General features: G+C 41.9%; 1 protein-coding gene across 1 annotated transcript; it reads left to right on the top strand.

Annotated features, from left to right (window-relative positions):
- Positions 1-748: 748 nt before the first annotated feature.
- On the top strand, positions 749-25,844 carry LOC311382810 (uncharacterized protein; the record flags this gene model as incomplete). Its single annotated transcript, XM_084488538.1, has 5 exons — positions 749-1,136; positions 12,903-13,208; positions 20,746-21,054; positions 21,552-21,856; positions 25,554-25,844. Exons 1-5 carry the CDS (start codon positions 773-775, stop codon positions 25,842-25,844), a joined length of 1,575 nt encoding a protein of 524 aa, XP_084344664.1. The 5' UTR covers positions 749-772.

The following is a 25,844-nucleotide window of genomic DNA, read 5'->3' on the forward strand; positions in this document are numbered from 1 at the left end:
TGTACAACTTACACAAAATTACATGAGCAATCTTTCTTATTTCTAATGACGTTTTTTCCTATGCATAGACAGCATGCAACAGAAAGGGACACTTGTAGAGAAACGCGTACTTCATGAAAGAAAAAGAGCCAATTTGTGCTACCTGTAATTACTTTTTAAGTTTTAACTTAGGTTATGTTGTTTTTAGAGGAAATAGGAACCTAAAAAAGATCAGTGTTGCATTGAAAAATATAGCAAAAGTTCCCCGTTGGCTTACATTATAATATTAATTGATGATATGATACGTACAATTATTTAATACAACTGTCTTTTGTTAGTCGATTAATTATGAATAATTTGATTAATGGATTTTCACTATCAATCAATCAATACATTACATTGATTAGCTGGCAACCTAGCGTGTGAAAATAGGCCCGCATTCACAATGCCGTATATTTGATTGTGTGTGCTCCATCTTTGTATCAGGGTTTGGTTATAGCTCTCATAAGCAAAATGGCGTGGATGGGGAGGCACGGCCTGTGTGCTGACACCATTTAGCACGAGATGGGAAAAATATTGTTGCGCTTCCACAAGACGTCTTACGGTAGCGTCTGAAGGGGTGTGCACCAGCCTTCTATGGCGTATACACGACGCATAGTGATAGAGGAGGCAGTCCGCCGTGCGTTTCAATTGCTGGAGAGCCGACTTTGTGTCATTTGTGTTCAATTTTCTTTAGGGAAGCGGGGGCGCAAAAGAAGAATGAAAGAGCTCTCAACCCGAACGGGGCGCAATCATGAACGGGTCCGTGTACATTTCTTTCTTCCAAGGACAACTCGAGCCTGTCTTGGAGCAAGTGGTGCAACTCGCAGTCCAGGAAATAAGCAAGACTGTGGGGTCGAGTCTTGATTCTATGCTCCTGGAAACTGTGGTCAAAGAACAGGAGAACAAGCAACTTAAACTGCAGCTCCAGTCGCGGGAGAATGGAGGTGGTGCCCTCGACAATGGGTGCCCGATGCCCGCTAGCAAGGCGGCCGACAGCGAGGGCAGTGGCAGAACAAAGCTCGGGCCACTACCAGACTCACACGCCCCCGTCCACTGCACCGCGCGCGGCATGCCCGCAGATACACGCAGACTGGAGCAGAAAGGGCGAGTTGTGGGTAAGATCTTCCTCCGATATATGCACCCAAACACATGCAAACACTCTCTCATGGTACTCCTATATTGTGCTATATACAACGCGGCACATTACGTAATATCGCAAGCACACAGCCAGTGGAGTGGGTGCCACAGAGAGCCCATACGTAACCAAACAAGAGTTTCTTTATGCCTTTCTGACATATTGAGATATTTAAAAAAAAAAAAAAAAAAAAAAAAAAAAAAAAGAGCAGCGCCATATGGACGGGAATAATAATATGTATTTCTCAACGTCACAAAACGTAAACATCAGTAACTTTTCATTATATTTTGATCGGGTCTATATGGTGAACTAAATAAAGTTTTAACACATCGGTAGACGCTACACCATATATCCTGTAGTCCTTCATACGTATTTACCCTATGCATGCCTATAGGCCTGTAGTTAATCTATAGGTGGATGTCTGTTTCCAGTTCGCCCAAATGAATAATTAACAACCTCCTACAACAGTATAGTTTCCCCAAGATCTTTCCCAGAAAAAAGGACTTTCACCTGGTTTTGAATGATAACACCCTGGCTGTATATAAAATAGTTGCACACATCTTTACAATGAACAAGATAGCTAACCTTGAGAATTGAGACCAAATGTATATGTCAACAAAAGCATTACCAGAGGGGTGCTTTATCTCAGGTTAAGATAGTATAGTGTATAGTAGTAGTAGTAGTATATTTGAATTGAGTTACAGCCAACAGATGTTAGTGGGGTGTAAGTGTGGCCTTGCATTCCTTCAACGCTTGCTGTAGATGAGTGTTTGTTTTGGGCAAAAAGGAGACGTCCCATGCATAGGCACAAAGGACATGAGAAAGTGCCTTAAACAAAATGTCGACACATGGTCGCACATGAGAATGGAGAAGACGCGCCAGACGTCTGCTCCACTCTTCCATTTTCCAACTGAACTAGTATCTGACTCTAGCACTCTGTCATTCGCTCACATTCATCCATCATGAAACGTCTCAAATAAGAGAAAAATCTAATGGGAGAAGGAAATGTTACCCAAATATGAATAATTGTAACATATTTAACAGAAATACAACCAAAGGAATGATTGCTTGGGTGGAATTTTTACGAGCACACTAGCCCTGGGCATGCTGCCTTTCTCCCCCTCTTTTTAAAGTCTATGCTAGGTTATATTGGTCTTCTCCACATACAGGCTTTAAACCAAGAGACAACAGGGCGACGTTACTATTCACTTTATTATCAGGAGCGAGATTTCCCATGGTCTTTGTGTACACAAGGACACCACACTGTCTCACTATGTAGAGACAACATACATCCTTGATCTTGCTGTTTAGTTGATGCTTCATTTGTCCATTACAGCTAGTAGTTTGTATTTCTGCTGCTCATATATCCTAAAGCAAACACACTGATGATACGAGTCCGGTCCAGGGCATGTGGCAGTAATTCCATTGTTGTATAGTCCTTACAATTCAATTGGCTGAGCCTAACCTAACCCATAGACCCATCATTGGCATCATCCAATTACCGTTGGCCACCGTAAACCCCACCCAATCTGTTGGGGTAGGATACATCCGGACAAATGGTGGCTTAATAACGCACAGTGGGTCATCTTTTTATATAGCGTGATCGAAGGGGTGTGCTGCTCGAAAATTTGAAATTGAATTATACACGCTAGATGGAGTGTTTTATAAGGACAGAACTTGTACTGTATTCAGTCAAAGACGGAGATCCCCCCCCTCCAACTCCATCCCCGTTCCTCCTTGTTAATGCGGCCATTATCTTTACGTTCCTCTGTTCGGCTTCACAGTTTTTTTGGCTAGACTGAAAATAACCCAAAGAAAATGTTTCCTATTCACAAGAGACAGTAGTTCGGTCCTCATTTGTAGTATCTAGCATTTACCTACGCATGTGACGTAGAGCATGTGAGTTGTATGTTTACTTAATTTACTCTATCTGTGAAAGACATTAATACATTCCTTTGCTCATGGTAAGTGAGTCAGTTTGAATCTGTTTTCAGAGCTTGTAACTGTAAGGTTAGCTTTTTACTTGAAATATCATGAAACTTGAGGATAGATAGCGAAAAGGGTGGCTTTTGCATCTTTTGAATGTCAACACTACCAAGTCAGTTGAATTGAAGTACTCCGCTTTATCACTCTTCCAGGGATGTGCGTAGCTCCTTTGTGAGCATGATTCAGGGGTGATTGGGGCTGAAGTCGGCTCTGATTGTCTTGCATTGGGGGGGGGTCTCAAAAAAACGCAATATGGCTGCCCCCTGTAGAGTCAAGAGGAAAAGATTTATCAAACTGATTTGATTTTATCAGGCCCAGCTTGTGTAGTGTGGAGGGGACGAAGTCTGCAATAGGCAATTACAGTGGCAATAGCCAAAATGTGAACAATCAGACATTAACCCATGATTTTCTTTTGTGTAATCTTCAATAGTTTAATCTGCTGCTTTTAACCATAGCAATACGTAATTTTGTCGACACCTGCTAAATGCAGACCTTAAACAATGCTTGAAAATTTGTTTCAGTAGAAATGACTGTGCTGTTCATTAGAGAAGTTTAGTTAAATCCGTATTCCATTTCAGTTTGTTCTATTTGTTTTTACCTTCTTTTGAAGGTTATAACTGACGTCTATGTTCCTAGTTGCCTAGATGGCACCATCCACTGAACAGCATCCTAGAGACCGGTCGTGTAGTGTGTACCTCTGATGGTGGCCCCGTATTGTTGTTTTCTAGTTTTAATATAAGTCTTTATTAAAAGAGCAGTCCTTATGGGATGCTTTTTGGAAGGTAGAAAACAGAAAGACACAAATTTATTCCTTCAAAATATTAGTGAGTCAGCAATTTGCAGTGAATCAGCAATTTGCACCGATGTATGTAACATATCGATCAATTGTGGTTCCGGCAACCGACCCTCTTGCATGGTAAACATTCAAATTGAGTATCAATGTGCATCAGTGATTCAATACAGCTCTACTTTCTCCCCAAAGATTTTTCCTTAAGTTTTCATGATTATTGACGTGTAAAAATAATGGTTGCTATTAGGTTCTTCAGTATAACTGTTGCAGTGTTCAGTATATCTGTTGCAGTAAACACTTGCAGTGTTTGTTGCATAGTAAACAGAAAATCCCTATCAGAATTATAATTTAATACAGTTTAATGGGAATATTTTTCTTTCCATATTGTATTTATTTCAGATGCTTAACTATAAAAGCCAAGTCATTGTCATTCAGTGTTCTTGTATATTTGTCTAACTTATTTAATATATTTATTCTGAAAACTGAGTGTAGTTCCTTTTCACTTTCCTCAATTAAATACAACCGTAGGGAGAATGAATTTTCTTTTAAACTATGAATTAGCCTACATGCCATGCTGTCCTATTTTACTAATTGCTTCCCCTCAAAATATAGCCCCCGCTAGTCCTAAACATGGTTTTCCCCCAAAACAACCCTCTCCCTATTCATTCTCAATTTTTCACTTCAGTTCACATCACTGAAAGGATAGCCTACTTTTCCCTTTAGAGCCACCCTTTACCTTTGACCTCTGCAAATTAAAACTAATTTCTATTGTCAAAGAAATGTGTTGGTGATGGGCTCCTGCGTCACGATCAAAGGCCTGTTTTCTAAATGTCTGCATGTGTGTTTAGGATGTAATTTAGGTCATGTCTCAACATGTTGCCTCGGGAGGAATGCAGAGGGCAATGTCTTTAAAACTAGCCCCTAAACTTGACCCTAAACTCGACCAAGCGAAGGCGAGCTCAGTGAATGACGATGTCTGGGGTGTCGGCCCATGCTTGTCAACATAGCATTTTGGTTTGCAGGTATGTAAAAATGTATTCAATCGAGCTTGCAAGCATGGCTCCTTGAAAACGCAGTCAAGGTCCAAAATGTAGTTGTATAAGAATATAAAGTGGCAAAATAAGAGTGGAAAAATCAACCAGAAAAGCAATTGTTTTAAACATAACTTTTTTTTAAACCTTGGATATAGTTAAATCTACCTCCCATTTGCTGGTGGCAGGTGTTAATTTAGGACCAGTTCACATAGGGCCTGCTTGTTTTTAGACCTGTTTCTGCATTCCAATTTGACACCAATTGGTATACCCTTGCATTTAGGTTTTGACCTTTTTGAGGTGCAGATTGTGTTTCACTAGTACTGCCTGCCTTTGCTTACCCATTGATTTCTGTTGGAAGACGGAAAGGGGGGCTGTTTACGTTTTGGTTGTAGTCTTTTCGCTTGGTTCTCCGTCTCAACAGTAGGGCTAGAACCGAGCGAAAAGACTATAACCGAACTTAAACATCCCCCCTTTCCATCTTCCAGCAGAAATCAATGGGATTTACAAAATGCCAAATAAAACATGACAAACTGTATTTTGCTACGATACTTGATGGAACTTGGAACATCAACAAACACTACTAACCACTCTGAGTTGCACATTTCTGAAAACAAACGTTTAGGGTTGTGTTAAGAACAGGTTTGTGAATGCCAGTAACCAGCCATTCTGAAGCAGGCAGGGGCAATATTAAATGAGCCAAATACCAGAGACAGGATCAATCGTCAACATTTAGGTGTTAAACACTCTATTTCATCCTAGACAACCCAGAAAGGGGGCTCAAATTGCAAAATACCGGAATTTTCCTTCAAGCCACTAACTTTGTTTCAGAACATACACTATAAGCGTTCTGCCTCCTTGAAAATATTTATCATAGTTTATTTTTCACTGCAAAACACTGGATATTTTTAATGTCCTGCGCATGATGGAGAGAGGAATGCAAAAAAAAAAAAATATATACAGTATATCAATATATTAGTAATAATTCAAAGAGTAGTACTCTTTTACTCCAGTTGTGTATCTTTTTATTATTACAAATGTATAGATAGGGTTGGGCACTTGTCATTATTTCCATATTGTCCAATCCTGTTTATTCTAGATATAAAATTTCGGGGGGACGACAGTGGGGCGGCGGGCGGAAGGGGTTACATCAACTTCATGCAATATAGTTAAAGTTATGTCGATAAACAAGTAACATTTTAATTTTTTTATCAAACAAGGGCTCCCTTTTCAAAAGTATATCTGGTTGCTCATCAATATCACCGAAGTATGTTCTGTTTAACAGCAACATAATCCAAATCGTATCCATAAAGTTCACTACTCTAATGGAGCGCAAATAGAGCTTTGGTGAGCAGCAGGCATGTGGAAAACAGAGATGCGAGGTGACAGATCCATCTAAAAGAGAAAGGCAAACTGGTTTTGCCGTCACTCATGCTGATTGACGAGGCTAATCAGGCAGAAATTCTGCTCCAACAGAAACATCTAAGTGCACAGTAGGGCACAGATTCTACTGTACAGACAGAGCACACATAGACTAGATCTGAAGGTATCTCTCGGCTTCCTGGTGAACATACCGAACAATATCGCTTAAACTTTCAACGATATTCCCACAGTTGTTTGCTTGCTATAATCCATCCATCCATCCATCCATTGTTGCAAAACACAGACACTTTCATTGTCCCGCTTTCCCAATGTGTCAAAGCATGCGCCGGAGTACTAACTCGTCTAGTCAAGCTTCTTTTGCGTTTGTGTGTGCACACATTTGGCAAAGCAGGACATTGTAAATATCTAGGGGTTTACTGTCAAGCATGTCTAAAAATAAATATTTGGGAGGAGGCAGAGTGCTATTCAGAGTCTACATGTGCTCTGTTTATAGAGTAAGTTCTTATTGTAAGTTAGGTAAAAATCGCCCTAATATTGGAGTAGGAAAAACGTGTTGTCGATGTCCCTTAATTTGCCAATACTCAGATTGCATATTGGCCCAAGCCTAGTAGCTACTATTTTTTTTTTTTTTTTATCTAGATCACCATTAGCATATGGTCTATATTAAGAGTACAATGGAAATGGTGCAAAATCAGCAATATATGCTCGGCAGGGGGCTTTTATGGTGTGGACTGCCAAGTTTGTGTTTGCTATTCAGTAATTATTATGATTCAATTTTAGTCAAATCCTTAATTCTTTTAGTTAAAAATGTTACAATATATTGAACACTTACCAATACAATGAATACCATTGCCAAAGGAGAAAGTAAGGTTTTCTTTACTTAGCCAGGTAGTTTGCTTACCAGCTTTTTCCTACAGACGTTTTAATTGTAGCAGTGGTGGAGAGTCTATCATGGAGCAGTATTACACAAGTCTTTTGGATATTTAAGTAGGAAAACAAAGCTTTAATCGACAACAGTTCTTGGCCAATGACTCCATAAGGCAATTTATTCCAACTGTTTGCTTGAAAAGGCAACACACTCATGGGTTTTAGAAAACCCCATAATGATAATGGTGTAAATAAATGCATGCTGTAAAATAAATATACACACAACTACGATTGAAATCCTATTTTTAAACTGATTATTAATCAGCAAAAACAAATGCGCTATATATATATATATATATATATATATATATATATATTATACCAACATCAAGCTTCAATCACATAGACAATGAGACTCTTTTATTTTCCCTGGATTCACTGGCCTGTCCTTCTATTTAAAGGTAGTATATACTAAACTATGACATGATTTTGCTAAAAGTGGTGATCAAGACCCTTACAAATACCGCTACCACTGTCAAGTGATTTAAAGTTTGTTTCGGAAGGCAACAGTATGCCGATGTCATTTAGGAAACCTGCATTGGAGGTTATGGGCCGTAAATTGCAGCTGTGACCCCTGACCTGAGGAGTTGGCCCACAGTCAGACACCAACGGAAGGGATATAGAATCTATGGGGAGTTGTCACACTTTCCATTTTGTGGCCATTTGGAATACAAAATGAGCGTATTCAAATTTGTAATGTTGCACCATTTGATTTGCTGATAAATATTGTATGGCTACCAGGGCATATTGTGGTCTGAGAAAAGTTTATAATTTATCTTTTCTCATATGTACATAACAAAACTGTCTCTCCATCAAAGTACAGTCCCACAGACAATGCATTGGCTCATTCCTTTAATTCAATTAACTTAAAGTGCTTTTGATATTTCCGTTAGTGGAAGGAGGTCTTGTCCAAGTTGTTTGGATCTTTATAGCTATTAACTTATTATCACTTTAGTTCCCAGCGTTGGCTCAAATACCTTCAGATGATGGTATCAAAAAAATTTTACTTATTGTTTTTAAATCTCTTAACAGTGCTGCCCCTCCCTATGTTTCTGACATGCTCACCCAGTACACACCTGACAGATACCTCAGATCCTCATGTAAATCTCTTCTCAATATTCCACGTATACATTCAAAATTAGCTCAAGGTGCTTTCAGTTTTTATGGTCCAACACTATGGAACTCTCTGCCCATTGAACTCCGCACATCTCCAACCACATCTTCTTTTAAGCGCAATCTTAAAACATACCTGTTCTCGCAAGCTTTTAATTAGTTTTTTTTTTTTGTTTGTTTGTTTGTTTGTCTTAACAAATTGGCTTCTGTTTTAATATGCACTAACTTTTTGTTTGTTTTAATATGTACTCAACATGTATTGCATCTTGCTTTTATCGTGAAGCACATTGAGTTTATGCTTGCCATATGAAATGTGCTATATAAATAAAATTGACATTGACATTGACATTGACATCACTGTGAAGGAGTGAAAATTTCCCCTTCACAGTTTTATAGGCTGAGAACAATTTTGACACATATGCCTGCTGTCCCCATTGCTAGCATTTGCTTACAGGGACTTTCCCTTCATTGGCTATGATTGCTCACGTAGCCTGACCGCTAACTTGTTATGCAGTAGAATGGTCAGCGACAAAGATGGCAGTGGTCCCATGAGGTTAACTATAAGGACTGTTAACATATTTACTATTTATGTATTTAACCTTATTTACTCTGCCATATGGGCCTGATGTCTACAGCATGGCACGAAGTTGACAGCAACAAAAAGAGACGTTTGCTAACATTGTCCTTATTTACAATATAAGGGCTATGCATCACTATTTTCTTTCTAAGAAATGTTTGATGGTGCGGGTACACTTGAAAAGCCAAACGACAACAGGCGGCCTGGTGTCACAGGTTTGTTCATCATTGAAATATTTAAATAAACCGCTCTATAAAAAAAAAATATATATATGTATACCTTCCAAGTAGCACATCAGCCGACTTTCTGGAGAGCTCAAAACATATTCCATCATGTCAGGACTTTTTGCAACCTTTGCACACATCAGTGGGAGCTAACACTGTTTTAATGGGGAAAATTGAGAGGACGTGTCTAAAAACGACCTATCTCTCAAACATTCTTTAGGAGTGCTTGACGGTCTTCTCCATACACATCTTCACACATAGACATGTTCGAGACCTCTGGTCCAGATTTGCCTTTTGCAAAGTTTCCTTGTTTACATATAACTCGGTCTATAGTTGGTAGTTTATTGGTGCATTTACTACAGCTTCCTTTTTAACACAGACAGACACACACACACACACACACACACACACACACACACACACACACACACACACACACACACACACACACACACACACACACACACACACACACACACACACTGTGGTCTATGCTAGTTAAGGGGCCTCCGTCTTCCTCCCAGGACCTTTTTTTTTTAAGAGTCTGGTTTAAAAATGTGAATGAATGAATGTGTAAGCGGATTCCGGATTCACCCCATTGGCAGATTGACAAGAAATGTATAGAAGATGCATACAAAGATTATAAAGATGGGTTTGAGGGGATAGAGAGTTGGTAGAACGAGAGACAAAAGGACAAAGTCAAAGTCACGTGATGGAATTAATGATGGGACATAAATCAAAAATGGATCCGTAGAACAGATACGTTGTGTGATGCCACCTCCTTCCTCCTTTCCTTTCTGATCCTACATCTTTTTGATCATTGTCATGACGTAATATATTCACATTCCGCCGTTGTTGTAAAAGCGCAGTGCAATGCAGGAAGAACCCTCCCCCTGCGTTCCAGTTGCCCTGATTCTCTAGCGAGGAATCAACTGGCGTACTGCGTTCAAAGATGTTAAATAAGTAAGATTACAAACACAGTCAAAAGAAATGGCCGATAATTGGGATCTAAACCGCTTAAATCCTACTAAGCCTGTATCAGCATGGGGGTGTTGTCCACCACTTGAAACCGTAAATACAGGGGAACGCTTGGGGCCGTAACTCATGTATCTGTTGCTCATTATGTGTGGCTTGCAAAACAAGAGGTGTTGTCCGCGCTCGTATTTTGGAAACAGCTTTGAGAGAGAGGACCTGCCCGAAATGTAACCCTAACCCTGAGAAGTTATCGATCATATCGATCCTGATGCAGTTATGTATTTCTGATGATCGACTTTGCAGTTTTTCGACAACGTTTTTTTGAATGATGATATATAAAATGCTAATGTTGACCACAAGGGCCAATGTAGTGTCAAGAGTAGAACTGGTGGTGGTGACATAATAACCAATAATATTTAACCTTGATGCGTAGTATCTAATGATGTGAAAATGAGTGGTGTGCATGCAACTACAGGAGCCAGACTTCATTCATTCATTCTAATAATATAATGATAATTTTACTGTAATGAAGATCTTAGTACCAGAAAAGGAAAAGTTGCCTGGAATTTATTGGGTAACAAAAGTTGCAGGTTAAAAATGACATATTTCATAAACCATGCACATTTATTTAGGGTTTAATGAGCAACATGTTCAAATGTATCCTTCAATAAAATGTATTTCCTGCTTGGAATGGCCACCTTCTTAAGCAGTGGCTTGACTGAGTATGCATCCAACATTATCTAACTAGCATTGTCGACTGTACTATCTAAACATGGGAGCAGCGCAGTGTAATCAATATGTTTTAGTGTATGCTCACTGGGTGCCTCCCAGCGGCCCTGGACTCCTACTCGCTGCCCCACAGCACACAACTAAGCAGACCATCTGGAGGGCTAGGTCGGTGGTGAAATGTCTTGCTCAAAGGCAACAACACGGTAGCAAAGGACAAAATAATTGAATCACAAGCCCGTGCCTCTTAGAGTTTAGGATTTTATGATTTGTTATCTATATATTTATCTAGTATAAACTCTTTTTAATGATGTACATAACAACATTGGGATAATATCAACACTTGCATCCAAGGCTAATGAGTAATTCCCCCATTTTTTTTTTATTAATGACAGCACTTTGACACTCAATGATGATAATGGCCCGTCATTGTATTACAGCTTTTTTATCACCTGTACTTTCAAGTCTACCGCGATGATGGATGATTCATCATAGTGCCCCTGGCACTAAACCAGCTGAAGTACAGAACTATTAACACCTTCATGCATACCGTTGACAGAAAGGTACATAATATAGGCAGGAAATTTGCACGAACACACACACGAACGAGCGCACGAACGCGTGCATGAACATACACACACGCACGCAATAACCGCCAGTATTACTTTTTATACCATAGCTGATCCTGAGTTGGGAGCATGCTTTTGCTCAAGGGTTCACAGCAAGCCGGTTTATTTGTACGGTGTCCCTAGGCCTATAATTACTGGGGCGCTAGACATGTCTTTACTCTTCCTCAGCCTTCATATGAAGTGAGAAAAGGCTCGAGAATGCTCAGCAGATCTGTCCTGACAATGGCTATGAAAAATATTTCTGTTTTAACGTAAGCTCTTTAGTTAGGCTTGGAGTGTGGTATGCACACGGCTCCACCAGGTAGTGGATTTTCCCCAAATAGATCAACCGAAAAAACTACCACTAGCAATCAGAGATAAAAAAAACTTACCATACAGACTACACAAATGTATATCACAGTTTAATCTGATTGTAATCATTTTAAGATTTAGATTATGTTTGGGTTATTGTGTAATGCTGTTATTAGCAGTATTGGCTGTCATTTTTTATTATTATTCAGGTTGCATATATTTTTTATGTATTATTACTCTTGCTACTTGTTTCGATCAAACTTTCTACTTTTTAATTGAACTTGTCTTTCTTGCATTGTTGAGGAGAGCTTGGAACACAAGACTTTCATTGCCAAGAAGGACCTTTCTGTTGCGCAGTTAACCAATTAAGAACTTGAACGTTTCAAAGAACCACACTGGCTTTATTGGGGCTTCTAACTTGACATCTCCAGCCAATACAGTTATTTGCGCAGGTGGGTTTTCCCTTCCACCCTCCAGGGCTCCAGGGTGATTGATTGTCTTCAAGCAGCTGCCATTGCAGTCGGGTCTAAAAAAAAATGGGTTCTCTCAAGGCATTTCCATCTTCGAGAAGGGGGGGGTCAACGTGGTGTAGTGACTACGATGATACTTAACCCCCCCTTCCCTCGACTTATGCTAAAGTAGGCTACTAAATAAAAAGACAACACAACTGAAGAAAGACGATTCTTTCCCTCACCTCTTACGGCCCCCGCTCACAGCAAAGGCATTTTAACAGCTGGGGCAGGCTACTCTGTAATTGTTATCAACGGGGAAGCGAGGGTTTAGCCCGGTGCTTTATCCTTTCTTAGAGCCCCACTTTCTTCTGCCATGAGCACCGCAGAAAATACCAGCACCCGACATCATTAAAAATGGAGGTGTAGCGTAGGCGTTCCAATGTGGAAAATGTACGCGTTCCAATGAGGAAAACGCACAACATGCTGCTCTTTTTTCTAGACATCAACAAAAAAAATTCCCCCTCGTGTTTACCATCACGCTAAGGTGTTTGGTGTCACGGAGACACTGTATACTCATGGGGGGGGGGGGGGGGGGGGCCTGACACAGCCATGACCGCCTCTTCTCCTTCCGTGCTCCCGCAGGCCAGCTGAAGGGGGTGATGGAGCGCGTGCTGGACTTTGCCGTGTGCGAGTTGACCAAGATCGTGGAGGCCTCGTTCGATGACCTCCTACTGGAGATCACCAAGAAGGAGCGGGAGCAGAAGACCCTGGAGGAGTACCTGGGGAGGAGTGCGGGGCTGGGCGGAGGAGCGCCGGGGGACAGGGGGAGCAGAGGGGCCAGCCGACGGCGGGGCTCCAAACACTCGTCGTCGTCGCCCAGCAGCTCGGAGGCCGCCAGAGAGGATCTGGCGGACGTCGTCGCGTCCAAGGAGACGCCCGAGGCCGACGGTGAGTGGAAAGTAGGGATGGGTCAGAACTAGGGGTGTAACGATACACTCATTCGTACCAAAATTTTTCGGTACGGGTCTAATGGTTCGATGCGCGTTTTGTTTCGATGTGCGTTTCATTACCGGAAATCTTTTTTTTTTTTTTATTGATTATCACACACTCTGATGTTTTGTGTTGAGGACCACAATGGAAATAAGTCCTGGACTTCATTGTGTTTTTATCCTCAGTTGTATTTTCATTTGTGTTAGGCATTTGTTTGATACAATTTAATAAATCAAATCAAAATCCAATTGTTTAATAAAAATAAAATAATAAAAACTGCTGTACCGAACATATCGAACCGTGACTTAAAAACTGAGGTACGTACTGAACCGTGACTTTTGTGTATCATTACACCCCTAGTCAGAACCATCGAATATTTGAATAGTCGTTCACGAGAGTCAAAGTAGATATTTTTTACATTTGCACCGGTGAAGAAAATGTCCCATTCAAATAAACTAAATGAATTAGCGGACGGAACTCGAGTTGGTTTTAAGTATATAATATAAATATGTATGCATACAACACAAACAAACAGCAGCAGTACACTAATGACAGTGTAGTGGGGGGGTAATCGGACATCATTCAACAGTGCATTGTGTGAGTTAGGTAGTTAATTATACATAGTGTTATGGGCCTATTCTGTTGGTAAAGGCTTACTCATGTCCAAGTCACGCAAAAGTTCCACATGGGCACACTTCATGAATATAAATGACAATCGAAATAGGGGTATAGGGCCTCTGCACATATGTGGAATAGAGCTGGAGAACACTTTGGGGTATGAGAAGTACGGAGAATAAATAAGAAAGTAGCTCCAAGGTAAACAAACCGCCATAGAGTGAACAGAAGCTCTATTCCCCTTAAAGTGACAGTACCTAATACAGGTCAACACAATTCAATGTTTGATACTTTATATTCTACATGGAGCATGGTGTGTTTAAGATGGTAAGCAATTTCTTGCCGTTGATCCTTGGCTGACTTTGTGAATGTCAGCACTTATGTGGTACTCTGCGGCTGTCGCAGGCCTGTTATAAGTCTGTCCAATAATGTTTATTTGGCTTGGTTGATCGTGATAAACCTAGCTTTAACTTCAACCGGTTTTAATGTTGCTTGAGAGTTTATTTACTGATGATCGGGTCTACAAACAAGGATATTTATAAAGAAACATGGTCTCCATAAAGGGCCTTGTGGGTATTTGTTGATGCATTTAATTGACTTCCTGCCCCTGTAATTAGTCCCCAACATTTCTGTGCTAGACAATTGGCGGTGGGGGTAACCGTTCTTAGAAACCACCACGAAACTGAATTAGTTGTGTGGACTACTGAGCACATACCAAACAACACTGACGTAATTAACTTGCGGTCAGTATAATCTGCCATCAGAGTCCTCTGTCTTAAATTACCTAGCGTTCTGCAAGGTTTATATTAGATGGATAGATAGATAGATAGATAGATAGTAGGAAAATGTTTTCTTCTAGAAATTCTTATCCAAGCCAATGTAATGACATTAGGCATTTTTACACTGCCAAGCCGGTACGGTCACGGTTTGGCACGCCCTGCAATTTTACTGTCTTGCCTGTGTAAAACCACGGGGGTATAATCCCTGTTCGTCAAGGAGCCGGCTTTCTTGGTTCATTGGAGTAGGCGGGGCTACAAACGGAGCGTAGACCTCTTTAGAATAATTTGCATACTACGAATTAGGTCTGGGCAATAAAACAATAAATTATCGTATCATGATAGACTTGATCAATATAAAATATTTTCATTATATATCGATAAGGGACTGGACCACCGAATCTAGCAGGTGGGTTTGTTACACAAACACGGTTCCATACTTATTTAGAATATTTTAGTGTTTTTCATTGTTGTATGAACATTGGTCGTATTTTATCTATTTATCAATGAAGAACAGTGGAAGGTCATATTAAGTGTTAAACAGAAGTGTTTAAATCCAGCATGGGAATTCCTAGTCTTTTTAGGTCATTAAAATTATCAATAGTTATCAATATCAATTAATATGATCAAGTTATATCGTGATATATCTTTCAGCCATATCGCCCAGGCCTACTATGAATCTTTTTTATTTTTTATGATTTTTTTATGATTCAAGCCACTTGCATGCAAGAATGAGTATACATCTGTGTGTGCAACTATTAACTATTTACAAGTGCAAAAACGGCAAAATATTCTTTAATTTGCTGACAACTTTTTTTTTCTATCCAGACAAAAGCCTCGTCCTCTGCTGCTTTCTTGTAGATCGCACCATCTTTCCCTGTTTTCTTTAAATGCGACTACATCACCTTCTCCCTGTGATAGTCAGCAGCTCCTGGATTTCACCGTCTCTCCGGTTATAACTACTCATTTTGATATCGCTATGCCCGTTGTCTCTGTTGTAGAGACAACGCAGCAACACCTCTACCCTAGTCCCGCCCCTGGAACCGCAAAGCCTTCTAATCGCATTTACATCAAAATGAAACCGCCAATATGTGTAGGGTCCGAGAGGGTAAATTGGGATGCAAAATCAAGCCTGTCTATTACCTCCGTCAGTGTTAATGTGTGGACCATGCCGGGAAAAAGGCGTGCATAAGACGGGCATATCTGGCAGTGTAAAAATGTTTATTGATGCTTAAATGTGGGTAGGAAATGTGTTTTCTTCATCCAGTTTAACAAAATACAAAGAACATGCGAAAAAGCATTCTACAGTAGGCAATATGTTTAGCCCCAAAATAAAGTGAACATCAATTACGGCACAAAGTAGGTTTATTCGTAATACAGGAAAATATTGAGGGCTATTCTACAAAAGCGTCTTGCACAGATAGACCTGACAAACATGACATATTGAGCAGTCAAGTGTTTATTCTCTGAACATCTGGCATGGGTGGAGAGAGTGGTGGCGACCTGGCCGTTTATGGTGTGTGACTGGGCATACGTTTGACACACTACTTTTCTACCCAATCTATCCTCTGGTTTTTATTTCTGTATCAAACATTGATTGAGGTCAGCTCTTAGATGTTGTAAAACATCGCCAATGCTCTTCCCAATTTTGACTGAATACAACGGTGCCATCTGGTCCGTAAAGCTGTGGCCAAGTTCTGTTTTATTGAAATGTGTTTTTGTGAATGTGGTGTTTTTCACAAATCTCTTTCTCTCAACACATGGGATAGATTGTCTGGAACAAAGGGAGGAAAATCCTTCTTTTATTATTGAGATCCCAAAAGATTAAATCGATCAAAATTCATGACTTGTGGTATAGGGTTGATTATTCAGGGTAATCCGTATCTTTGCAGTTTCTGTGACATGTCCCATAACAGTGGAAGATGGTAGAGCCTTGGCTAAAGAGTATATCCTGCTTGCCAAGATTTTCCTCCATAATGGCTTGCTGGTGTTCGAAAGGTTGATTTTCAGGCAGTGTGTTTTCCTAAGTAGCAGAGATACCATTACTTTTATCGGAAAGTTGAAATGGAATATCTCTATTGAAATCTTGCGGATCCCCAAAATTCTATATCATGACCCTGGGCTAACATTGAAAGAGACTAGACCTTTTATGCTATATTGGCTGATAAATTAATGGGGATATTATATTAATCTCTAAATTGAAGACCTTAAACTGCCGACTTAAGTCTATATTCAACCTACCTAAATTCTCCCATGTGACTCCCCTCTTCCGCCACCTCCACTGGCTCCCTGTAGTAGCCCACATCAGATTCAAGATGATGGTACTGGCATACAAGGCGTTCGATGGAACTGCCCCTGCCTACCTCCAAGCTTTGGTCAAACCACACACCCCAGCTCGATCCCTCCACTCAACTACCTCAGCTGGACGTCTGGTACCGCCATCACTAAGAGCAACCAAAGGTCGATCAGCTAAATCACAACTCTTCTCTATCTTGGGACCACAGTGGTGGAATGAGCTCCCTGCTGATGTCAGGACCGCAGAGTCGCTCACCAGCTTCCGCAAACGACTCAAAACCCACCTGTTCAGAGTTCACCTCACTCTACATAGCCATTCAGTCCCTTATTTGTCTGTTGCACTATTGTTTGTTGTACGTCCTGGTACTTAGAACTTAGAACGTACTTATGAACACACTTAATGCAGGTTGTATTCATTCATTGTACTTAATTGTGTAGCATGTACTTAATTGTGTTGTGCATGCATGTTGTGTAGCATGTACTTAATTGTGTTGCATCTGCAGTAGCTAGCTATCACTGCTGTATACGGGGAATGGGGTTAGCCTGGCGATTGTTAGTGCTTGCACTTGGTTCTATGAACATCTTTACTGTACCGACGGCGATATATTGTTTCACTTCTTAAGGCAAATGTACTTATTGTAAGTCGCTTTGGATAAAAGCATCTGCTAAATGCCCTAAATGTAAATTAAAATATTGTGGGATAACTAAAGGTCTCCAGGGTGAAAAGACAAGCCTAGTTTGAACATACTTTAGTAATAACCCATTGTCCTTGACTGGTCGATTAGAGTGCTGTGGCAGTTGCTGCAAGAACAGGTATAGCCTGCTACTTGCAATGGTTTATTAAAGTAACTGTAGGTAACGGTTGGGGAAAGGGGGACATCCGGGACGTTGATGATTTGATGAATTACAGACTGCGACCTGGAACTTTTCCATTTTAACACCGCAGTGTTGGAACACGCTCCCTGCCGACGTCGGAACCGCAGAGTCGCTCACCGTCTTCCACAAAAGACACAAGACTCCCTTGTTCAGAGTTCACCTAGACTCTGGATAGCCTCCCCCCAAACCCCCCCCCCCACACCCTTCTTACAACCTTATTGTATGTTGTATGTTCTGGCACTTAATATAAGCACTCATTGTATGTTTTACGTCCTTGCACTTAAAAATAGTACCTGGCAATGTATAGCATCTGATCTTAGATGTCTTTTGTTGTATACAGGGAATGGGTTAACCTTAACAATTGTTGGTGCTTGGCACTTGTTTCTATGATCCTTACTGTACTGACAGTGATATATTGTTTCTCTTTCTTCTGACCAATGTTCTTCTTATTGTAAGTCACTTCAGGTATAAGCGTCTGCTAAATGTCCTAAATGTCCTCTCTGTTCATTTTAGATTTCCATTTTAGAGTGATGAAAAAACATCTTTCTTCTCCACAAAAGTAATTTCTTCTAATTTTAGTGAAAATTGACCGGCCAGTTCGTTTAATACAGTCTCTATTAGCGTAATAAATGGACCATCCTACATCAGCGGCAGCCATCTTTGCCTTCACGGCGCTCCACTGCACTGCCATCCTATTTAACCCACCTCTTATTAACTCAACTGTTATGATTGGTCATAATTTGTCTGCTTCCCACCCAGGCTAGGGTAATGTACAGTATGTTATAGGTCCATTTGCTTCAGTCAAACTATAAGCTCCCATACGGTTTAGGTGAAGCCTAAATAGAAGTGGTTAAACCAAAAATGTAACATGGAAGAAGTAGTGTGACTGCCCCGCTAAATGGGGTCTTAAATCGCCCCTGGACGTATGCATGCATGTGATTCAGCATAGCAAACTGAGCTATGAATATACGAATGCAGGCTTCATTGTGATTTTTTTACAACTTCCTTTTCCTTGCTTTTCTCCATGCATTGTGCGCCTACCGTACCTTTTGTTCTTATTTCCCACACTTAATGACCTTTTACTGTAACTGATGTCTCGTTCAGGTTTTCGACTGCTGAGTAGGAGTTTGGTTGAACATGTTTTGTGCTCAGGAATCTTTTTTTTTTCACTTTCTTTTCTGCCTCTTCCCTTCTTCAGTTGTCCTTTACACTTTGGTGGCCTCCTCCTCTTCGTCCTTACCTTCCTTCCTTCCTCCTCCTCAAACATCCCTTATCTCACCGTCCTCCCTCCTTCCTTCCTTGCTGATTACTAGCAAGTCATTTAGCAGACCCTTTTAGCCAAAGTTACTTATTAGGGGCCGAGCCAGTATCAACTGGAAGGTCCCTATTGTTTTTGCTATGTTTATTATTCTTATTTATAGGCCTCTTCTACTGCATTTTTGACCCCCTGAACATATATGAAAAGTCAATTTTATTTGGCAAATTTGTCCGGCCTGGTTAAAAAATTTGATATTCTATGCCTCACATTCAGGTCGGCCACTAGGAAGTCCACTAGGTGGCGCTATTTTTAGGCAAATTTTGCATAAGCAGATCTCGTAACCGGTTTGACCTACACTCATGAAACTTTCTTCACACATGCATATCCTCATGCTGAACAAATATGCCTCAAGAACCTATGATTGTTTTTATGTTTATGTTATGTTTGTTATGTTATGTTTTATGTTTATGTTTTTATGATTGTTTTTATGATTGTTGCTATGTTTCCAGATTTGCCGCCATTTTGAATTGAGTTAAAAACAGTAAATTGCCTAAGGATCCCAGGTTTTTTTACTTTGACAAAAATCCTTTAGTCCCATCCCTTTATGGCCCATTATCTTCAATCTGACATAAAGATTAGTCTGTACAATAAAGTTGAAAGCACCCATGAGCCATTGAGTTCTAAAAGGGGTGTGGTTAATTGCTCATATCAACATCAAGTTTGACTCCTATGATGTTGACTCCAATACAAAAGTTGTTCATAATCAAATTCTGAACAAGATAAATTCGACATACTTTCAATTAGGGCGTGGCATCAAAATGGGCGTGGCCTGTCACTAAAAGTGCCACAGTGGAAAAACATCATGGCCGCTAGAGGATCTGGTGGCAGGGTAAATCACTCTGCGGAGAGCGCAATAGTTATGAATATGAAATTCACAGGACACGTGTAGACTGGTGCCTGTAGCTCACATACCAAAAATGGTGTTTGTCATGTTTGTAGCGCCCCCTACAGGATCTTTAAAAAGCAGCCCCTGCGCCACGTTTCACCAATATGTATGAAACTCGGTAGGCACGTATAACGTGCAATGAGCTACAGAAAAGCCTCTTGGACCAATGCCCCAAAACCCACAGGAAGTCGGCTATTTTCATTTTCATTTTGTGGTCACTTTTTCGCCTTGTATTTGATTGAACTGCTCCTAGGGAATTTATCGGCTCTGCTTCAAAATTGGACAGTACACTTGAATAATGTTGCTGAATGAACGCTGTGCTATTTGTGACTGTACGTTGAAGGGCGTGTCCGTGGCATGCCGTCAAAGTTGGCCATTTTGAAGATCTGCTTCAAAATTGGTCAGCGCACATGTTACGACGGCACGTGACGCGGCCACGGCCTGAGTTGCGTGGAGTGCGAGGTCCCGCCCAACGCTGCTTGCAGCTTTAATTTGTTATTAGTTATTTTTGTGAGTAGGTGGGCATCTTGCTCTGGGATTCCTGTATGTAGGCTGTGGGCATTGATGATTACTGCTGGGAATCAACCTCAAGCGTTCTTTTTTACCCTGATGTTCCCATGACTTTCCCTTACCTTTTGATTCTTTCTTAGAATTGTTCTTAAAGGGTTAGTAAATGTCCGTTTTGGCAGGAGAACTTCCGCCTGACTTCTAGCACCACTGCCTCCCCAGACCCCGACCAGCCGGCAGTGCTCTCCATGTCTCACGACTGGGTCCCCATCCTGGACAAGGTGTTTGGACAAAAGTGGTGCAGCGACATCTGGCAGGTGAAAGAGCTGGAGGTGGTCCGGGGGAAGGCCCCGGGGGAGGGGTGCCCGAGGTCTGTCACCGCCCCCTTCAACCTGGTCCCCGTGGACATGGAGCCGTCCCCCACCTTGCCCCAGCAGGACCCCCGCTGGACCCCCCTGGAGGACATGGAGGTTCTGTCCCCGGACGACAACAAAGCGGGGAAGGGCCACGACCGAGCCGTGAGCCCTGCAGGTGAGCTCTATTGTAATGACTAGTTCACGTCTTCATGTCACATGTCATTTAAGAGGCAGGATTTACCTAGGCGCATGTGATTGATTATGCAGCAAGATAAGTCTGATACTTCCCTTTTTAAAGTTGACATTGCAGTATTCCCCAAAAGTGTTGCATAAAAGTTATTCTGCTGACTGGAGAAACATCTGTTTTGCACAAAGGTGATCAGAAACAGCTGTATCAAGATGCAGGAAATATTGCAACCAAAGGGCGGTTGATTAAATGCTCGTGCTATGGCAGAAGCCTGGTGGATTTCTCATAACCGGTTTGGTGACTCAAGCCCAGACATTTTTTTTAATAATATCAATTTGACACGAGGCATAGCCCTAGCTATGAAGAGCGCTGAGCAAACGTCCTCGTCATGTTCCCCAGTCTGCTCCCACTTTTATTGGTGCATCACTTAATCTCACCAGTTTCCTCTCGCTCTCTCTCTCTCGCTCTCTCTCGCTCTCCCTCAGAATCCTTGCGCCGGCGCTCCTCCGCCTCCATGCTCCAGCGGCTCCTCACGTTGCCCGCCCAGCTGACGGAGGAGGAGGACGACTGCGGGGGTTGCGAGGTTGAGGCCGCCCACGCCACCTCCCTCAACGTCGCCGACATCCTGGACGCCCTGGCCCCCGAGGGCAGCGGGGTCCGCGGCGGCGGCCATGACGGAGAGCTGCGCGGCGTCTCCGCCCTTTCGACCAAACGGGGAGAGCAGCAGCAGCAGCAGCAGCAGGCGGTGGTGGTGGTGGTGGAGGAGGGAGAGGAGGAAAAAGGAAGGAAGGTAGGTACCAGGGGAAACAAAATATGGACAAAATACTTGTGTCACTCAGTCTTTTTATTCAAAATCAGTTGGGTTTGTATGGGAGCTTGGGAAGGAAGTAAGGATGGTAAGCTGCGACCAAATATCCTCTTTCCATAATCCCCGTCTGGTGTTCTGTCGGTGACTATATTGCTCTGCGCCTGCGACTATATTGCTCTGCAATGAGAACCTGTGGAGAGAACCAACGGGACAAACAAGACATAGACGGAACTTATTATATCATAGACAATGGGATGCCATTCAATATGCACCCCCCCGCCACCCATTAATTCTCACTATAGCGCTTTGCTTCCAAAGGGACTTGTATAATTTCATTAGCATAGAGAGAAAGAAGCACACACACACGCATTGCTCTCGAAGAGACAATAAGTCACTTGGCTGGCCCTGAGGAGCCATAGAGCCGGAGGCTGTAGCTCAAGGTAATCACCACCCAGTCAAAAGCAACAGAGCGAGGACATCAGTCCCAGTGTGTGTAGAGTAAAGCGTATCATAACAGTGAAACAGAGTCGAGACTCAAGCACACTGAATGCAAATAACGTAGGCTTCAGGTGAGTTCCTCAAAATAATGGTTTGGAGCTCTCACACCATGTGGGGAGAGAGATCGGCCAGATGGATTCAAAGGGGGAAGAGAAACTCCCGGGATGAGTCAGGAATTTTTTTTTTTTATCCCTCAGAAACATCCCAAATCATTTTGAAACCAAAGCCATGACTGCAATTCAAAAATAAACATTGTGACGGTTTCAAAGGAGGCACAGGCACAGCTGGAGCCCATTTACAGAGCTGGCTTGGGTTTCCACTCACCTTCAAAGCAGGTTAATTGAACCTCCTAAATTCACTCCTATGACGCGGGGGGGGACCTCTTAGCCTGACATCGCCAGACCCATTCTCTAATGCATATCAGTCTGGAACCTCTCTGTTTATTTTCAATTTCCAAGGAAGCTTATCAATGGTCTCAGACCAAAAATGTGTCTGGCCGCAATTGATGGACCCTTAACAAATCACAGTGACAAAACGTATGATACATCAGCGGCAGCCATCTTGGTTGTTAATGCCTGTTGAAAATGCCTCAACGGTGCCCCCATCGGTTGCTCCTCTGTACCGTGATCATATTAATCCCACCCCATATTAAATAAACAGTTGTGATGGGCCAGGTCATCTGTGAATCTGTCTGGACAGGAGGGGGGCCAGCCGCACATGCCACAGATTCATGTGGTTCCCAGTAGGGCTGCACAATTAATCACATTTTTATCACGACGATATCCTGACGATATTGGCTTCCCCATGATAAAATGTATGTGATTGCGTGATATTTAAAATGCACGCAAAAGAAATTAAAAAATAAGCGTGCCCCGCCCATGCAGTATACGCTCTGGCTCCGCTGTAAAGCGAACCAAGCGCTCATTTACACGCGCTGTCTCCGTGAGTCAAGCACAAACTGCACAGCGGCGCGAAGCCTGAAATCGAGTCTACTGGAGGGAGTCTGGAAAAGGCTTAGCCAAAGGCCTTTGAAAGAAAAGAAACAACATTAAAATGTCTGACACAGCAGGAAATATTTCGGATTAAGGGAGCCTGTATAGCGCGACACCGTATTCATCCAGGTCACAAAGACATGCCGATACACCAATGCAATCACATTCTATTTGGCCAGTAATGCAAATCATAGTCCTGCATTGAATGGTTCTGATTCTGTTGCATTCTGTGATGGCATATTTATTTTAGTAAACCTTTATTTTGGACACCATTTTATTTAGGTCAAAATCAAGAGATTTATTTAAACTCATCTCATTATATGGGTACAATGAATAAAGTGAAATCATTTTTATTTTGCTTCTAGGAGGTCACATAAAATAAACACCTTATTTACAAGTTGAACAAATCTTTTACAATTTAAACATTGTAAAATCTGTGACCTGTTGATTTTAAGTTGGTGTTATGTATGCAAAGATTTGTACATTAGCAGGAATGTAGCACAATGGATCACGGATGTTAAAGCAATGTTATGTTTACGTGACCATTCAATAAAAATATTTGTTAATCAAATTAATAATCGTGATATCAATATTGAGAAAAATATAATTAATAATAATAATAAAATATTGTGATAATCATTTTGGCCATAATCGTGCAGCCCTAGTTCCCAGGCTAGAAACTGGTTAGTCATGTCTTTGAGCGAGTTGCTCTATCAAAGACTAGTAACAGAGAAAGTTAGTCCTATTTATTCAATCATCAAGATGTAAATCAAAACATACATTTAGCATGAATCGGTATATTGGTGACTTTCAACATCCAAATTGAATCAATTTAACTTCCTCTGCAACTGAAGTGACATAAACTTTGTGATGATGCAACGCTTTTATCCGTCATGTAATAACCAATATTATGGTTGACTATACGGTTGATATGTTGCCACATCCCTCCCCCTCACATAAAGTCTAAAACATGCCTAAACACAGCCAGGTTAGCGTGCTTTGACATAATCCAATTGAAGCGAGAACGACCAAATAACCTCCATCTTCTCCAATGCTCTAATCCTATTATATCCTATATCCTACTATAGTCAGTTTATTGTCATGTCACAGTGGTAAGTAATGTAAATGCCCTTTCCCTGACAACCTGTGCCTTCTAACTACAGCAGGGGCCTTTGATGGATATTCCTGATGAAGTTGCTAAATCTACTCAATTCTTTTGCCTTCACATGTGACAGTTGAGAAAATCTGTCATATTAACAGCACCGCTAAATCTGAGGCCATGACTCTCAGCAGGAAACCGGTGGATTGCCTACTCCGAGTAGGAAATGAGTCCTTAGCCCGAGTGAAGGAGTTCAAGTACCTCGTGGTCTTGTTTGCTTTTTCCGCACCGAAAAGAGAGCTGAGCCGCGAGGCAAAGCTCTCGATCTGCCGGTCGATCTTTCGTTCCTGCCCTCACCTGTGGTCATGAAGGATGGGTGATGACCGAAAGGACGAGAACGCGGGAACGAGCGGCCGAGATGTGTTTTCTCAGTTTCTTACTGTGCGTTCACACCAAACGCTACATCGGTCGCCTGGTCGCGGTGTCGCCTGAGTTTGGTTGCGCGACCAGTCACAAATCCGTCGCTGTAGTGATTTGTGCAAGTCACGCAAGTTTAGTCGTGCGCGTATGAGGGAGTTGAGTTGTTGTCGGAGAACCCGACGCAGTCTATTCATAATATCATCCGGAGGCACACACAGCTTTTGGCTATGATATATTATAATATAATATAGAAATATCTATATAATATAATATATTATATATAGAGCTCCGGGAGTTGCAAACGGCAACAATCACTTTCTCCTCCATGCTGAGGTTCACTCCAGACTGCAGGGAACAGTTGGCCCGGCCGGTTGATTGGCTGTTACATTACGTCACTCAGGGAGTGAACGCTGAGAGACCTCTGAAGGCTCCGGTTCCCTCGGTCAAATGTCTATGGGAAATAACATGGGGTTTTTGTTCTGTTTTCTGTAGGTGGCAAAGAAGTAAAAGCTGGGTCCGTACCAGGGCGTTCGTGCCGCGGCATTCATCATGTGTTGTTGTTGTTGTTGTTGTTAATTGTGTCAGATGGGAAAGTGTCTCAAGAGCGAGTGTCGTGGACAAAAGTATTTGAACAAACGCTTTATTTTTTCTCTTTCTCTCTCCCCTCCAGAAGAGGAGGCGGGTGTGGTTGGAGTGTGACGAGTGCGGCCGGCGGTTCAGCCGCGCCTCACTGCTCAAGTCGCACCGGCAGACACATGCCGCCGACAATGCCTCCTCCGCCGCCGCCGCTGCCGCGGGTGAGCGCTCCTCCTCCCCGCCACCGGGCGGTGAAGACGACGAGAAGCCTTCGTCGGCACTGACCGTCCTGCGGTGCTCCAAGTGCAGGAAGCACTTCTCCTCCGCCTCCCGCCTGCAGAGCCATATCCAGAACCAGCACCAGCCCTCCGGGAAACAGTCCTGA

This window comes from Micromesistius poutassou (genome assembly GCF_964030765.1).
Source record: "Micromesistius poutassou genome assembly, chromosome: 1".
Taxonomy (NCBI): domain Eukaryota; kingdom Metazoa; phylum Chordata; class Actinopteri; order Gadiformes; family Gadidae; genus Micromesistius; species Micromesistius poutassou.